Source organism: Rhincodon typus, unplaced genomic scaffold (assembly GCF_021869965.1).
Source record: "Rhincodon typus isolate 14 unplaced genomic scaffold, sRhiTyp1.1 hic_rhity00004399, whole genome shotgun sequence".
Taxonomy (NCBI): Eukaryota; Metazoa; Chordata; class Chondrichthyes; order Orectolobiformes; family Rhincodontidae; genus Rhincodon; species Rhincodon typus.
Window position 1 is genome coordinate 239 of NW_025970037.1, and position 11,753 is coordinate 11,991.

The 11,753-nt window shown below is 44.4% G+C and overlaps 1 protein-coding gene across 1 annotated transcript; it reads left to right on the forward strand.

The window, feature by feature from the left end:
* The first annotated feature begins 5,185 nt into the window (after positions 1-5,185).
* LOC125481942 (matrix metalloproteinase-17-like) lies at positions 5,186-10,018 on the forward strand. The gene is made up of 2 exons (XM_048593885.1): positions 5,186-5,459; positions 9,166-10,018. Exons 1-2 carry the CDS (start codon positions 5,231-5,233, stop codon positions 9,528-9,530), a joined length of 594 nt encoding a protein of 197 aa, XP_048449842.1. The 5' UTR covers positions 5,186-5,230; the 3' UTR covers positions 9,531-10,018.
* The last annotated feature ends 1,735 nt before the right edge of the window (positions 10,019-11,753 follow it).

Here is an 11,753-nt window from a genome sequence, read left to right on the forward strand (position 1 = left end):
AATTGAAAGGTACTTGATGAGTTTAAAGTGTTTGCAGACACCCTGAGACTGTGAACCATAACAACTTGCATTTATATAGCATCTTTAACAGAGTCATCAAACAAAGCTTGACATTGAGCCATGTGGGAGATGTTAGGACAAGTGACCAAAAGCTTAGTTGAGAGTGAGGATTTAAGGATGGCTGAAAAGAGAGAGAGAAATCGAGGACCTAGGTTTACATAGAATTACATAGAAAATAGGAGCAAGAGGAGACCATTCAGTCCTTCTAGCCTGCTGTACCATTCAATATGATCACGGCTGATCATCCAATTCAGTCCCCTCTTCCCACTTCCTCCCCACACCTTTTGATCCCTTTAGCCTCACAAACTACATTTAACTCCTTCTTGAAAACATTCAATGTTTTGGCCTCAACTGCTTTCTGTGGCACAAAGTCCCACAGGCTCATCACTCTCTGAGTGAAAACATCTCTCCTCATCTCAGTCCTAAATGGCCCACCTTGTATCCTTAGACTGACCCCTGGTTCTGGACTCCTTGGTCACTTGCAACATCCTTTCTGTGTTTACCCTTGCCTCGTCCTGTTAGAATTTTACAAGCTTCTGAGATCCACTCCCCCCCCCACAATTCTTTTAAACTCCAGTGAATACAATCCTAATCAGTCCAGTCTCTCTTCATACATCACTCGTTCAATCCCAGGAATCAGTCTGGGAAACCTTTGTTGCACTCCCTCCATTGCCACAACATCCTTCCTCAGATATGAGGACCAAAATTGCAGACAAATCATAGGTGTGGTCTCACCAAGACCCTGTACAATTATAGCAAGACATCCATGCGCTCGTACTCCAATCCTCTCACTACAAAGACCAATATATCATTTGCCTTCTTCACCACCTGCTACCCCTGCAATTCTTACCTTCACTGACTGGTGTTACAAGGACACCCCTCTCCCAATCTATTGCCAGTCAGATAATACGCTGCCTTCCTGTTTTTTGCTCCCAAAATGGAGATGCAGCTGAAGGTACAGCAGTCACTGAGCCAGCAATGCAAACTGAGGATGCACAACAATCACAGAGTGTAATGGCACGCAGGGAGGCCATTCAGCCCACCATGTCCACACCTGCTATCCAATGAGTGGCATGATTTAGTGCCATTTTCCTGCCTTTTCCCCATACCCTTGCACAATATTTATGAAACTAACGATCCAATGCCTCAGTTGAATGATTGTCCTTCCAGGCAGCGCATTCCACATTGGAACCACTCTGTATGAGCAGTTTCGTTGCTCACATCACATTTGCTATGTTTGTAAATCGCTGTAAGTCTGTGTCCTCTCTTTCTTGATCCTATTATGAGCAAAAATAGATTCCCCTCCAACCCCACCCCCCCAACCCCATCTGCTCTGTCTAAATCTCACATGATTTTGAAAACATATCAAATCTCTTCCTAGCCTGCTACTCTCTGCAAGCAAAAGAGTCAGAACGTCTCCTCATAAATGAAGGTTCTTAACCCTGGAACTATTCGTGTAAATCACTTCTGCACTCTCTCCAATGTTTCCTAAGAGGTGACGCCCAGAACATTGCACAATACTCCAGCTGCAGTCTTATACATGTCATACAAAAGTTCGGCATCACCTCCTTCTTCTTGTACTCTATGGCCCTATCAGTAAAGCTGAGAACACCATATGCTTTATTCACTGCTCACTCCACCTGACCTACCATGTTCAATGATCTGTGAACATATACATCCAAGTCTCTCTTTTCCTGCAATCCTTTGAGTATTATACACTGAAACTGTCCTAAACCTAACCTGAACTCAAACCCTATTGCAGAGATCCCAGGAGGAGGAGGCGGTTACATTGAACTTACAAGTTTAAGAAACTATTCTAACAGTCAAACCTACTCAAATGTCATAGAATCACTCCAGTGTGGAAACAGGCCATTTGGCCCAGCAAGTTCACACCGACCCTCTGAAGAGCATCCCACCCAAACCCAGTCCCCTACTCTATCCCTGTAACCTTGCATTTCCCATGGCTAATCCACCTAGCCTGCACATCCCTGGACACTATGGGAAATTGAACATGGCCTCTCCACCCAACCTGGGCATCTTTGGACTGAGGGAGGAAAGCCACACAGACACGGGGAGAATGTGTAAACTCCACACAGAGAGTTACCCGAGGGTGGAATCGAACCAGGGATCCCTAATGCCGTGAGGCAGCAGTGCTAACCACTGAGCTACCATGCCACCTTTCAGTTTTCTTCGCTTCTTGGTAGCACGAGGGGCACAGTCAATGTTCGTATTCCCCCAAAAGCAAGGAGATATTTATAGGATTATGCAGCTTGAGATCAGGATGCTGGTGTTTATCAGGTGCTTCATGCTTTTTTGATATTTTACAAACATCAGGTGCATCAATCTTCATGACATCAAATATGGATCAATGATTGCTTTATAACAAACAAGGTATTGTCCTTTAGTCAACTGAAGTTTATTAAACTCATTAAATCTTAAGCAGTAACATCACATAATGCCAATTGCCTTTTATGAACGTCAACATTACGGTTAGCTAAAAACTGAATCTTCTTTCTCAGGGATGGATAAAAGGTACAACCCAACTTTCTCTCTCACCTGGACTGTAAATCAAATTTTGGTCTAGAGGAAGATGAGAAGACTAGTCAGCCCATTACCATTCAGTTAGAACATGCCTGAGCTGTAATTCCCATCCCTTTACCTGCCATTACTTTATAAATCTAGATATCCAAGCCCAACAATGATCAATTCCAGGCACAACTGCCCATAAACATCATCCTTTTATTTTGGGAGACAGTTCTAAATTTCCACAACCCTTTGTATGAAGAGGTACTTATTGTAATCAGCTCTCAACAGCCCTGCTCGAAGTTTGCCCCTTGAACTAGATGCCCCCCCCCAATCTGAGGAAATAGTTCTCTGCATGGGACTAGTTTAGTTTGGCAACATGGATGCTGTGGACTAGTTGGGCCGAAGGGTCCGTTTCCATGCCTTTTAACTCTGTGATTCTATCTACCCAATTGGAACATCCTCAACTATTCTGCATGGTGAAGGCACTCACTTTGTGAAAATATGAAGAAAAGTGTTTCCATTTCTGCCTCTTTGGCCCTGACACACGATGCTGATAAAATCTCGAGTCCTGGGAACCCCCTGATGCCTTGCCCACTTCATAAATTTGGCATTTGGCAAAAGTGCCAAAAGGCAACATGAGGAAATGTTTTTACACTGTACATAGTGAGGATCTGGAGAACATTCTCAGAGTGTGTGAAATACATTCAATTGTGAAATAGGATATGTTTCTGAAGGGGAAAATAATTGACAGGACTACAGGAAAGGGGCAGGAGAGTGGAATTAATTCCTCTGAGGTAGATCTGGCAAAAACACAATGGGCCAACCAGGCTCCTAGCTGTTACTATTCTGTGATTCAAAGCAGACATCCCGCTAAAGCCCAGAATCCCAGCTAGACACAATCTGTTCTCAGCTGATTCTCAGACATGAACCATTCACTTCTAATGGTTTTCACCTGTCAACACACGTGATAATCGTCAGACCACAATGTCGAGATGAGTCACAAACCTCCAGCTATTGCTCTGATTGAGATTATTGATTCATTCTGCACAGGATACAACACAACATTTCCATTCAAAATGGTCTTTTTACCTATGGGGCCATTGAATAGAATCATTCAGCATTCAGCACATTGAGGCAGGTTTTTGGAAGTGCTATTCTATTAATCCCACTTGCCTGCACTTTCCTCATAATTATGTATATTTTCCATACTCAGCTGTTTATCTTGTACAATTTTGAAGGTTATTACAGAATCTACTTCCACTGCCCCTTCAGTGTGTGCACCCCAGGCCATAACAATACACCGTCTTCAAAAACATTCTCCTCACCTCCAATTCTGGCTCATTGATCAATTATCTTAAAATTCTCAGGTCAGGTTACCAATGCTCCTAGAAACATAGAACATAGGAGCAGGAGTAGACCAATCTGCCCTTCAAACTTGCTCTGCACTTCAATATGATCATCCAACACAGTTCCCTGTTCCCACTTTCTCCCCATTCCCTTTGATTCCTTTAGCGCTAAGCATTATATCCATCTCCTTCTTGAAAACATTTAATATTTTGGCCTTGAAGTAACTGCACAGAGGCTGGTATCCCATCGTCAAGTCACCCTTTATTTACTTGTGCACAGTACACTGGTTGTGACCAGCTAGCTTGGTGTCAGTCCCCCTGAACTGGGGAGATTCTGAATCCCCTGTTTATATCGGTCAGCCAGGGCTTTCCTGATTGGCCCAGGTTAACAGCCCCAATCAAGGATCTCATAGTCAGTGGATCCACCTGGTTCCAATCACAACAGACCTCAACCACTTTCTGTGGCAGAGAATTCCACAGGCTCCCCATTTTCTGCATTTTTCCTCATCTCAGTCCTAAATGGCCAGCCCCGTATCCTTAGACTGCTTCCCTCTGGTTCTGGTCTCCCTGGTCATCGGGAACATCCTTCCTGTGTTTACCCTTGTCTCGTCCTGTTAGAATTTTATGGGTATCTCTGAGGCTCCCCCATGCCCCCTACACACACCCCCATGCCCAATTCTTCTAAACTGAAGTGAATATCATCTGAACCTATCAGCATCCTGACAACATTCTCACAATCTCCCCTTCACAGTCTTGAACAGCAGGATTAAATTCCCCCTTAACTATCTGAGATTGGAAGAGAATGCTTGGAGATTCTTCAGATCTCTCACGTAATCGAAGGCCTTTATTTTGGACCAGTCTCATCTGAAACCTTTCTCTCTGTGAGATATAGAGACGTACCATATGCAGATAAATATGTGCAACAAGTCATTGAGGAATTGCCCAACAGCTGCCCTTAATGGCTAACTTAATTTTTTGTTCAGTGATACTATTTAGGAAGGTTTCTGAGAATTGGTGAGGAATCATTGTTGGCACACCAGACTTACATCAATGAAGTTCTAGACTCAGTTATTGATATTTTAATCTTAATGCAAATGTCAGTTGCTAAAAGCGTTATCGTTTTTTCACTGAAGCTTAAAAGACGAGAGTATCACATTGTGCTCCCATTAATGTTTACAAGTGATTAATTGTATCTTTGTCACTAATTAAGTCCACACTCACAGCTTTGCTTTATGATCTGTAGAGTGCGAACATTTCCGACAGACAGTCGCTTAGGCCATGACACCATTCGTGCTCTGATGTATTATGCTCTGAAGGTGTGGAGTGACATTGCACCCCTCAATTTCCACGAGGTGGCAGGAGACAACGCAGATATTCTGATCGATTTCCCAAGGTCTCAACACAAAGACCACTACCCCTTTGATGGACCAGGGGGTGCCGTGGCTCACGCATTCTTCCCCGGCGACCAACCAATTGCAGGAGATGTGCATTTCGATAATGATGAGGCTTGGACCTTCCGATCGTCAGGTACTGTCATTTACTGGAGCCACAGCCAAAGGTGACCTTTCAAAGGTGTCGGCCCATTGCTCAGTGAGGGGTGTTTGTGACTTTGAGTCAGGAGGTTCACTGCAGCACAAAATCCCAGGTCACCCTTTCAGGCTCAACACAGAGAGCAACGCACTGTCGGAGGGTCAGTGCTGAGAGAGCGCTGCACTGTCGGAGGGTCAGTGCTGAGGGAGCGCCGCACTGTCAGAGGGTCAATGCTGAGGGAGCGCCGCATTGTCAGAGGGTCAGTGCTGAGGGAGAGCCGCACTGTTGGAGGGTCAGTACTGAGGGAGTGCCGCACTGTCAGAGGGTCAGTACCGATGGAGTGCTGCATTGTGAGAGGATCAGTATTGCTGCCCTTATAGCTGTGGATATGAAGAGGTAAATGAAAAGAAATGCTCACAATCATGACTGTTTTGTTGTTGTAAATAAGTAGAAACTGTTCCAGTGATAGACGACTCAGGATCTGGAGCGCACATGTTTTAAGCAGTAACTCAGCAGGTGTGGCAGCGTGTCTGGAGAGAGAAACAGAGTTAGTGTTTCGAGTCCAGTGACCCTTCATCAGAACCAATTCAGAAGGGTCAGTGGAAAGGTATCATTAACTCTGTTTCCCTCTCCACAGATGCTGCCAGAGTCTCTCCAGCAATGTTTCAGAGATAGTAGGAACTGCAGATGCTGGAGAATCTGAGATAACAAGGTGTAGGGCTGGATGAACACAACAGGCCAAGCAGCATCAGAGGAGAAGGAAGGCTGACGTTTCGGGCCTAGACCCTTCTAATCAACCTGTTCAGAGATGTTATTATGCATCCCTGGCACAGGTGGGACTTGAACCCTGGCCTCCCGGTTCAGGAGTAGGGATACCACCACTGTGCCATAACAGGGCCCTTAATTTTGTAATAATACCACTGGCCCATTGCCTCCCCTAAACCTGCACATGATTCCCCTTCAGTGATTTATCCAATTCCTTCTTAATAGCCTTGATTCTATTCGCCCCAGCCAGTATTCCAGCCACTGCATTGAAGTAATTCTTCAAATCTAATCTTTCACAGATGAAGTGGTCCAAACTGTGAGAAATTCATTGATGTCAGAAACATATTGATGCATTGACGAGATATGCATCTTGTAGATACAGTAAAGACCTTTACATGAAGCTTTGAGGATGTCTGCTCACATGCTGGTGTCTCTCCTGATGCAAGGCATTGTCAGCAAGATGAGGAAGCACATTAAGTACACATAAAATCTATCTGCTGAGCCCCAGGCTAAAGGAGACATTTGATCATTAGATGCAATGTTCTCAGGTAGAACTTTAACAGCGTTCTAGTGCTACAGGCAGAAAGTCTGATTTACAGTTCAGTTTTATTGCTTTCTTGTTTATCCATTTGTATCTGTTCTCCCGTTTACGAGCCATGTAGAAAGTGTTTGGGTATGTAGTGTGAGGATTGGGGATGCAGTGAATGGAGATTGACATGAATAGAGGCAGGCAGCAGGGGGTTTACAATGGATGCGGCTTCCCTCCCCCTGTGGGGACAGTGCTGCCCTCAAAACTGTTATGATGTTAACTCCCAGGTTTCACAAGGCAACAAAAAGCTCGTTGAAATAATTAAGAAAGGCTAATGGACACTGACCTTTATAACTAGAGAGCTGGAACATTAAAAAAATCATTTTCTGCAGCTCTACAAATCCCTGGTGAGATTGGAGCAGTGTGTACACTTCTGGGCAACACAACTCTGAAAAGATGTAATGGCTTTTGGGAAGCACTTAGCACAGGTTGGGGGAGAGAGTGGGCGGTTTTGCTGTCACTAAACCAGTAACTCAGAGCACTGGGCTAATGCACTGGGGGCATGGGCTCAAATCTCATCAGTGACAGCTTGTGGAATTTCAATTCACTTAATAAAAATCTGGACTGTGTAGGCAGTGTTAGTGATGGCAAATGTGAAACTATTATTGATTGTTGTTTTTAAAACTCATCTGGTTACCTAATGCTGTTTAAGGAAGGCAGTCTACTGTCTTTACTCTGTCTGGTCTATGTGAGACTTCAATACCACTGGCCCATTGCCTCCCCTAAACCTGCACATGATTCCCCTGCAATGATTTATCCAATTCAGTGGCTGGGGTTAGCGTCAAGGTCCAACCTCTCCCCTCAGTTTAAACAACCACCTGTCACCTCTCTCTAATCAGATTGTAGAGCTATGGCAACTTTACCTATGCTCCACAACCCAACTTATGGTCACATTCTTGTGATTTTTCTGTAATTCTTCCATGAGATGTGGTCATTACTAGCCAAGATCTGTTGCCCATTTCTAATTTCCCTTGAACTGTATGGCTTTGTAGGACATATCCGAAGGCAGTTAAGAGCCACATTTCATGAAAGAATTACAGAAAAATCAAAAGAATGTGACCATAAGTTGGGTTGTGGAGCATAGGTAAAGTTGCCATAGCTCTACAATCTGATTAGAGAGAGGTGACAGGTGGTTGTTTAAACTGAGGGGAGAGGTTGGACCTTGACGCTAACCCCAGCCACTGTGGGTATTGCATCTATATTATTGTCATTCTGCATGACCATCCAGCACTGAGCCAATCAACACACTGACAAGTCTGGCATTTTCAGGAGATGTAGAAGGTTTGATGGGTGATTGGTGTAAAGTTTTTGGAATGTTGGAAAGAATTGATGGAGGAGAGAGAGAGAAAACCATTTCCACCAGTGGAGGAGTCTGGCCATTCAGGAATTTGAATCATACAAAGATGGGATGCACCCCTAATAATGCAGTAGATGCTGGGCTTGATGAAACATTTAAAATCTGTGACCAGTTGGGTTTTGACAAATGAACATGTTAGCAATTGAAGCTTCGGTAGGTAGATGGAATGGGGATAAACATCAGCCAAAAATGATGGAACAGGTTAGAGGAAAGAATGGCTAGCTCCTCATCATAGGCAGTCGAAATCCACATTAAAATGCAAAGTCTGATGACGTCATTCAGATCCCAGAACTATTTCGACTCTGAGTCGTGCATTTTCCACCCAATTTGGCCTCACCAGGAGCTGCAGATAATCTAGATGAGAATCAAGAAGGTGAGAGGATTTTCTTGAGTAAAGTTTCTGCCCCAACATGGGCTAGAAACAAAGCAGTACAATAACATCACCACCTCAACACCATTCAGTGCCATAATTTTACAGTTGGCAGTTCAGCAATTGAACAATGTATTGAAATCTTTCTTTGCGAGGTAATGAGACACCTTGAAATGTATTCACTGTAACAAAAAGAACATTATTGTAGTAAAGCAGTAAGGTACTTCAAGGCAATTCAAACACAATGTGACAAGGAGTCGCTTAGTGGGAGATCTGCACAAATGATTAAATCCCTAGTCAAAGAGCAAGTTTTTAAAGCGCAGCTTCTTAAAAGAGGAGTAAGAGAGATGGAGAGGCATAGAGGTTTAGGGAGGGAATTCCCAAGGTTAGGATCCCAGCCGCCAATGGTTGAACAATTGAAATCAGGAATGTGCTTAAGGTCAGGATTGGAGGAGCACAGAGATCTGAAAGGGCTGTGGGAGTGGAGGTGGTTCTAGAGATGTTGGGGGTGGGGTGGATACAGCAAGGCCATGGCAGGATTTGAACACACTGATGAAAATGAAGGTGATGAGGGATGATGTGCCAGTTTCAGAAGGTGTCTTCCTTTCTTTCTTTCTTGCAGATCCTCGAGAGATGGACCTGTTTGCAGTCGCTGTCCATGAGTTTGGTCATGCCATTGGACTGTCCCATTCTTCAGTCAATGAATCCATCATGAGACCTTATTACCATGGCCCTGTGGGTGATCCCCTTCAGTACCACCTTCCTTACGATGACCAGCTCCGGATCTGGCAGATATACGGTTTGAACTCTAACCTCCTGCGTTGTTCTTCCATGTGTTCTCTTGGGACCCAGAAAGTAGCAACAGGGAGTATTGTAATAAAACAAAGAACTGCAGAAGGTAGAGAGCTGAAACAAAAGCAGAAATTACTGAAGAAACTCAACAGCATCTGTGGGGAGGAAGCAGAGTTACTTTTCCGAATCCAGTGACTCTTCATCAGAACTTATAGCAGCTAGGAGAACATGGTATATATGGTAAAGATGAGGTTGAGAGTTGGGGAGAAATGGAGGAAGAGGTGAGCTGATAGGTAGAGACGGAGCACATGGAGAGCACAATATGAAATGGGTATGTATCTGAGGGGCTTATTGATGGTAAGCCAAGTCAAAAGAGAAGTTTATTAAGTGATAATGAGGGTTAAGAATAGGACAGAATGGGTAGGTTGCGCTGAAAGTGACCCATATTATGACAGGGCCAAGGTGTGGGAGTGGGAAAAAGAGATGAAAGGATGGAATCAGGCTGTAAACTTATAGAACTTGATGTGGAGTCCGAGAGGCTGCAGGATCCCCAAAGGGAAGATGAGATGCTGCTCAGAGTAACAAAAAGTATTGGCTCATTCAGATACAAATTAGAAAGGTTTCTTTCAGAAGTAACATTGTTGGGATCGAGTATCTGAGTAATTTGAGAGCTGATATTTGGTGGGTGGAGCGTGATCTGGGAGCAACAAGGGACTGTGGACCTGTCATTCCCCCCCCCCCCCCCCTCACATGTCAGACTGGTGTAGACTGATCACTGTGATCAGGCACTAATTCCATATTGTTGTGTCATGTGATGGGAAAGGGTGAACTCAAGGGCTCTTTTTTTCAAAATTTATTAATGGAATGGCTGGACCAGTATTATTGGAATGGCTGGACCAGTATTATTGGAATGGCTGGACCGGTATTTATTGCTCAGAGGGCAGTGAGAATTCAACCATGTTGCTGTGGGACTGGAGTCACATGTAGGAAGAGTAAGAGCAGATTTCCTGAACTAGAGAGTGTAGGTGATGCTCAGTGGGTTTTTAACAATAGCTGAGTGCTTACATAGTTTTTCTTTCCAGATCTTTTTCCAGAATTCAAATTTCCTTCATCGGCCACAGTGGGATTTGGCTCCATGACCCCAGAACATGAAGCTGATGTTGTGAGATGACCGGTCCAGTGATTTTACACAATGCCACCACTACCTCCCCTTGGGGACTACCATGTTCCTAGTTTGAGTTTATGTTAGGTTACATGCAGACTTCAGAATAGAGAGAAAAACATATTATTCCAACCAGAAACCATCTCGAAACCAGCTACTGCCTGTGACTGCTGGCATTAATTTTACAATGTGCCTGGACTTAATGTGCTCAGCCAGCTGTGTACTTGAGCAATGAGATTTATGATTTCTCCAGGCCAATCAATCATTGAGAGAATTTAATAAAAATCAAACTGTCTGGAAGAATGTGTTTGACTTCCAGCTGTGTTCTTGTTGTGAACAACCTTCACATCTGTCTGACTGTGACCATCTTTAATATTAAAAGCTTAGATTTAAATGTCTCTCCCTATTGCTTTTTCCTGAATTGAGATGAATTGTGACAGTGGAGATTGGCTTCACATTCATCTGCTGGGATACAGATATATCTTTTACCTGCTGAAAGATCTTGGACATAGATCTGATCCGTGGATGCGTGGGGCAACTGTCTGTGTGGAGTCTGCACATTCTCCCTGTGTGTGCGTGGGTTCCCTCCAGGTGCTCCGGTTTCCTTCCACAGTCCAAAGATGTGCAGGTTAGGGTGGATTGGCCATGCTAAATCGCCCCTAGTGTCCAGGGATGTGCAAGCTAGGTGGATTGGCCATGGGTAATGCAGGGATAGAGTAGAGGGGTGGGTCTGGTGGGATGCTCTTCAGAGGGTCAGTGTGAACTTGATGGACCAAATGGCCTGCTTCCGCACAGTAGGGATTCTGTGATTCAATAATGTCTCACTGAAGACCGAATAGTAATTTGAATTCATGGTGAAAATCAATCGACACAGCCCTTATCCTGTGGGAGTGTGAGATTTTAACACTTTTAGTCTGACTCATGACTCCTGGTCAAAGTTGGTGCGAATTATGTCATGCTTGGGCAACAGGGTTGGGGAAGTCGGGTTGAGATGGGGCAAAGTTGTTAAGGTACCTTGTGGGACGATGGTCCCAGTGATCAGGAGTGCAGGTGGGATAAGGACAAAGGGGTTACCAATGTTGCAAGGCGAAGAACGAGAGAGGAGAAAGTGTGGCATCTAAACGGCCCTCCCGCTCCTCCAGTCTCCTTCTACCTCATGGACTGCAGTGAGGCATGAACAACAACAACTTACACTGTCCCAAGATGCTATGTGGAGGGAGCAAAACCAAATTTGATTACGAGCCAGACAAGGAGAT

Coding starts and splice junctions, on each gene's coding strand:
- LOC125481942 (XM_048593885.1), top strand. CDS start 5,231: ATGTATTATGCTCTGAAGGTGTGGAGTGACATTGCACCCCTCAATTTC. Junction 5,460..9,165: donor TTGGACCTTCCGATCGTCAG/GTACTGTCATTT, acceptor TCTTTCTTGCAG/ATCCTCGAGAGATGGACCTG.